This window comes from Pezoporus occidentalis, unplaced genomic scaffold (genome assembly GCF_034315485.1).
Source record: "Pezoporus occidentalis ecotype Australia unplaced genomic scaffold, CSIRO_AGI_Poc_V1 ctg114, whole genome shotgun sequence".
In the NCBI taxonomy this organism is placed as follows: Eukaryota; Metazoa; Chordata; class Aves; order Psittaciformes; family Psittacidae; genus Pezoporus; species Pezoporus occidentalis.
Window position 1 is genome coordinate 2228493 of NW_026912929.1, and position 6000 is coordinate 2234492.

Consider the following 6000-nt stretch of genomic DNA (forward strand, 5'->3'; position numbering starts at 1 on the left):
GCATAGAAACAGCAAGAGTTTGGCACTGAAATTGGTGCAAATCTGCACAAAATGCTGTTTAATAATTTGCCTTCAGGCAAACACATTTTAAAGCAAAGGGAACATCACTGTGCAGCAGAAAAATGATGGACAAAAGACCCGTTTGCATTGGGTGAAGGAGAGGGTTTTCATCTTGTTTGGGCCCTGCCTGGTCCCAATGGGCTCAGGCATTCTGTTTCCCAGCAAGGGCAGAGCTGAGCCTCCCAGGGCCGTGTCCAGGCATCCCTGGGGAGGCCTGGCTGCAGCATGGCTGTTCTGGAACCAGGGGATGGGAAGGTGTCCCAGTGGGCGAGATGGAAGCTTGTAAAAGCATGAGCCAGCAGAAAAGCTTCATCCACCCAGAGCGAGAGGCGCAGGAAGGAATAAGCACGATGACGAAGACATCACCTTGAGCAGAGGCTCCTGAGCCGCACTGGAAGGCAGCTTCCACATGGGACAGGGCCAGCCCAAGGACTTGGCACTTCCCAACCCTCTTCTGGAGCCTGCTGAGACCCAGAGAGGAGCCGAGAGCTTTTGTCAACTCAATCACTGCAGCCGCCTCCTCCCTCATCCCCATGTTTGGGAGGAAAACCTGCCAGGAGCTTCCTTTGGCTGCCTCCAAGCCCACGTAAGGGCTGAGGAGCCACATGGGCTGCTTCAAGGGGCTGTCTTGAGCAGCTATACATTAATGGTGCTGCAGGGTTTGCCACCTGAAGGAGACTGAGCTGTGACCCAGGATGAGCATAGCACAAAGGCCTGGGTTTAGCACAGTGCATGGGGAAGGGAAGGTAAATCAGGGAAATCCTTCCCCCAGCCCAGGTGCAGCAATGCTGATGCTCTCCCCATAGAGCTCAGCTGCAAATACAACCTGTAGTAGAAGTTTGTCTCCTGTTGGAAGACAATGGGCAGAGTCTGAACCAGAACCTGGCTGAGAGGGCAAACAGCAGACCACCAGAGACTGGAGAGGGTGCCAACAGGGGGAGATGGTGGCAGAACGTGGGAGGTATGTATTAGGAAACGCATTTCCATCAACTTCATCTCCTAACCTCCAAATGTCTGAAAACCAGACATCAATCAGTGAGTGAGCCGTTCACCCATGGCTGTCAGTTGTCAACAAGGCACATCCACAAGGAAGACACACATTGAGAGCTCAGCATGACAAGAACTGAGTCAGGGGTAGCGACTTACCTAAGCCACCAGCCTCAGGAGATGCCTGCCTGCAGCTGAGCTGGGGGGAAAGGAGGATTATCCTACAGGCTGAAGGTACCCATGGGAAGCGGGTGTCAGTGATGACAGCAGTCACAGCTAGGAAGAGAAAGCAGCCTAAAAAAGCACAGTTACATTAACACCAATATTGGCATCACTGCTAAGAGAGAAGGCCCAGATGCAGGAGAGCACTTTCAGGCAGGATCCTGGGTACCTAAAAGGGGCCGAGAGCATCTCAAGCACAACGAACTCAACATTGCAGGGAAGGGACCTTTACCCTGCCTTGGGAAAAAGAGTCCCTCCTCAAATACCCACCTCCTCCACCAGCGTTGGTGGCTCTCAGGAGCTAATTCCACCTGCGAGCAGTGATGGGGCAAGTGATCTGCAAGTTGTTTTGAGGTGAGAGGCCTTTCAGCTAACAGCAAATACAGGCAGCTGCCTGCTGTGCTAAATGAACTTTATTCCATTTGCAAAACAACATGAGCTCTGCACACTGCTGCGGTCGGGTCAAACAGTGTTGGAGGGATCTGACTCACTTCTTGCATCAGACTTGCAAGACAGTGAGTCAGGGATAATCTTAAATATCCCAATCAGCCCCCCAAGCCTCCATAGATCTCTTGCCTAAATTCATCTCTCTCTGGCAATCTCTCTGGGAGATGAATCTGAGGCTCATTCAGTGCAAATAAGGGGTGGGAAATGGCAATAGTTATCACTCGGGGTGGGGGGAGGCAAAAGGAAAAGGCATTAAGGGATATGTACCAAGGAAGGTATATAACAGGGAGGAGTTTGCACTGGGGGCTGCTGTCTTACCTATGCTTGGTCCACGGAAGCCAGAGTGTGTTGTGGTTAGATGGGAGCACTGGTGCTCAGGACAGCATCACTGGACAAAGGAAAGAGGGGAAACTGAGATGAGCTCTTAGGCAGAAGCTCTTCCCTGTGAGGGTGCTGAGGCGCTGGCACAGGGTGCCCAGAGAAGCTGTGGCTGCCCCATCCCTGGCAGTGTTCAAGGGCAGGTTGGACACAGGGGCTTGGAGCAAGCTGCTCTAGTGGAAGGGGTCCCTGCCCGTGGCAGGGGTTGGAGCTGGAGGAGCTTTAAGGTCCCTTCCAACACAAACCAGGGTGGGATTACATGATTCTATGAGATCTCAGCAAGGACTGCCAGATTCGTGATAGACCTGGTGATTCCATCCAGGAAATGAGATCTGGCCCTTGATGGAGAAGGAGGAAACCCGGGGTATGGGAATGAAGGGAGGAACAGGAGCATGGGGGTGGCATGTGAGTGAAGAGGAAAGGACCAGGGCTTGTAGATGTGCTGACGGAGCCTCTGCAGAGGACTGGAGCAGGGAGGGCAGGGAACAGTGGTAGAACCTCAATACTCAAACAATGCCTTTGCCTGGTCTCTTAGGGAGGAACTGGAGTAGAGGACAAGACCAAGGAATTGCCCATCCGGAACAGACCAGTGGTGCCTGCAGTCAAGCGCCCGGCTTCCAGCAGAGGCAAAATCTGGATGCTTTAGAGGAAAATCTTCAGTAGCATCCCAATTCCAGGAAGAGTGCAATACGTCAAGAGTATTGCTCATGGTGGGATGGCTACAGAACCGTGGCAGGGCAGACAAGCTATTTATAAGCATATCAGATGTCAGCTGAGCTCTTTGCACTTTCTATAGATCATACATCTAGTCTAATGAGAGGGAACACAGGCCAAGGGAAGCAAATGAGCACAGGTTAAAGAAGAGGTGTCTTCTTAGCACAATATGTATGGCCCTGTCCCCAGCACTGCTTACAAGGGCTCTGCAAGCCGAGCAAGATCACGTTACTGACAGCACAGTGAGAAGGAAGGGGTGAGAATGCTGGGGTGATGATGCATGATTAGACAGAGAACTCTTTGCTTCTGAAAAGACGAGGATCCAAAGGTATTCATGGATGTTTCACTGTGCTCTCTTCTAAGGCCATGCTGTGCCACCTGAAGGGTTAACTCTTTCTTTCTCCAAACCTGCTATGGGAGAGCTAGAATACAGATTGAAGCACAGATTAATTAGCTCCAATTGATGTTCCAGCTTGCATCTGCTCTCTTTAATCAGCTGAAGTCTGGTTTTGTCTGGAGGCAGCAGTACTGAGCAGACCCATGCTGGCTTCTTTTCTGCTTAGCCGGCTATTCCGATCTCTCTTGGCCTTTGGAAATGTCTTCATTTCACAGAGCCTATTGTGCATAGATGCTTGGGTCGTGCCCACAGGCTGTGTATGGGTTTCACTGCTTCAAACCTCGGGTTCCCACGGGAGGGAAAACTGACACAAGAAGCTGGTTTACAGATCTGCGCGTTGCTTCACTTGTCAGCTTTCTTCTGCATTAAAAAGCATCAGCGCCGAGCAGATGCAGGTGGATGGAGAAGGGTGCCCCTGGACCTGTTCCCCTTCCTGCTTTGCTCAATGCTCGCTGATCCCTCCCCTCTTTGTAACAAGGCCTTTGGGGATCTGTGTGTTTCAGTTACACAGAGATGAATAATTCACAAGTCACGGCTGTTGCAATGGACAAGTTCTGCTCCGGCCGAGCACTCCATGGCTTCTCTTAGATATCCCTCACTTTGCTAAAGCCTCCACAACAGCAGCATTCAAGAGCCTTTAAAGGAGAAGCTGATGAGGAAGAGCAGGGTGGCAAATCACAGCAGCAAACCGCACTCATAGCAGGTATTCCTCTTATCTCTGAGCAGGGCACTGACCCGTTGTACAAATCCAGGTAGGAAAACCACTGGCAAAGCAACCCCAGATGTAATATTTACCTAAGAGGAGACATTTCAGTGGAAAACAAGCCAGGGGATCTGATGACATCCTGGTGGGGAGAACAGCGGGCATTCACTCAGGTGCAGACAAAGGAACGGGAACAGGATGTGGAAACTTCCTAGCATTTCCAAGTAATGAAGCTGCCATTGCATCAGGAGCATGTTTGTGCTGTCCGTCATTCCAGCTAAAGAGATACAAGAGGTGGATTTGGGGTTTGTCCCACCAAAAGCACAGCATCAGTGGAATCACTGCTTCTCTGTGCCCCAGAACTCCACATTAAATCAGAGATACAAATAGGTGCATCCTGCAAGCAAACAGCCAGGCTGGCACCAAACCACTGCTGCTGGTACCCAGCGGCACCTCATTCCCTGGCAAGGGAGCGTGGATCCCATGAGCTACCCTGGGGGTATGAGCCACAGTTCTGGATCACAAATAGCAGTTCCTGCACAAGCATCTCTGGAGAATGAGACAGACAGGGCTGAAACAGCCCAGGAGCAAAGTGAGTGACAGGGTTGGTTTTATCTTTAATCCATTCCACATGAGCAGAAGCCCTTTGGAGCCATGAAGCGTTTGCTTCCCACTGCAGCTCTCAGAAATCAGCATGACCTATAGCTTTACTTTATGAATCCTTCTTGGTCTGCTCCATACACCCCTGTGGAAGGGAATTTGCGTGCAGGGCTCTCAGGATCAGCCTGTTTTACCAGCACAAAGCTGCAGTTTCAGTATCTCCCTAAGACAACCAAAGCACTGAAAGGGGCAATTCCACCTTCTCCCAGCCCCTGAATCCCTCTTCCTCAAGCCATCACAGTGATCAGAAAAGAAAGGATCTCTTCCCCAGGCAGGGTATTTTTCAGCTGGATCAGTTCCCATGCAGTCACAGGAGCTGTAGTTTTGCCACAAAGCAAAGGCCAGGAAAAGGCTGGAATTGTGCCTTTAGAGCTTAACGCAGAACGATGAAGTTGCAGCCTCAGGTTCCTGGGTCATTTGTCCCTGCACAGAGCCTGGATTTATAGCCCTGGTTAGGAAAGTCTTCTTGGCTGCAGCTCTGTGGCTCTCTTTAAAATGGGCCAAATGCACACTCCTGGGTCCCAAAAGTACTGAGCTCTGAGGGAACTCTGGAAGTAGTTAAAGTTGTCAGCTCGGGATCAGGTCTAAGTGGTTATTCACAATGGGCCTTGAAACTGCAACCATAGCATCACAGGCCAAGGGGAATGGCTTGAACCTGCCAGAGGGGAGGCTGAGATGAGCTCTTAGGCAGAAGCTCTTCCTGTGAGGGTGCTGAGGCACTGGCACAGGGTGCCCAGAGAAGCTGTGGCTGCCCCATCCCTGGCAGTGTTCAAGGCCAGGCTGGACACAGGGGCTTGGAGCAAGCTGCTCTAGTGGAAGGTGTCCCTGCCCGTGGCAGGGGTTGGAGCTGGGTGAGCTTTAAGGTCCTTTCCAATGCAAACCATTTGATTTTTCTATGATTTATTTATATCCACACCAAGCCCAAGCTCAGCCTCCCGGATCTCACCTTCCATTGTATGGAGAGTTTGAGATCCCCACCCTTAGAGGCTTTCAAAACAGCCGGGCAAGACCTGAAGCAGCCTTGACTCTGAAGCATGCGCAGGAGGTTGGAGTAGAGACCTCCAGAGATCCCAATGGTGTTATCTGATTCTGCCTTCTCCCGCTTCATGTGCATCAGGCTCTGCTACACCATCACCACTGGCCTGACCAACACACAGCCCTCCCTGACTGATCCACAGGTCAGGGAGCCCAAGTCCATCATCTCTACCTGGCACTGGCTGCTTTAGCTCAGGAGGCAGAGCAAAGCACAGAGTGTACCTGTGCGCAGTTGTTCAAGGAGCGGACAGTCACAAGCAAGGCCCTTTGCCACCGCAGCATGCACCAGAATAAGCTTTGCTTTGCAAAGAAACTGGCCCAGAACTGGCAAGGATCCCAAGATGAAGACTGCAGAACATTTCTCCTCAGCAGGAAGGAGTCTGCATTCCCAGCAAGA

At 51.5% G+C, this 6000-nt stretch overlaps 1 protein-coding gene across 1 annotated transcript in view; it reads right to left on the reverse strand.

Moving 5' to 3' along the window:
- KLF15 (KLF transcription factor 15) overlaps positions 1 to 5536 on the reverse strand; it is a 28520-nt gene extending 22984 nt beyond the window's left edge. The window contains exons 1-2 of the mRNA XM_062637146.1: positions 5515 to 5536; positions 1207 to 1323 (exon numbers count right to left, since the gene is read on the reverse strand). Of these exons, the coding sequence (XP_062493130.1) occupies positions 1207 to 1323; positions 5515 to 5521 (124 nt within the window). The 5' untranslated portion in view covers positions 5522 to 5536. The remainder of the gene's footprint in view (positions 1 to 1206; positions 1324 to 5514) is intronic.
- Positions 5537 to 6000: the final 464 nt, after the last annotated feature.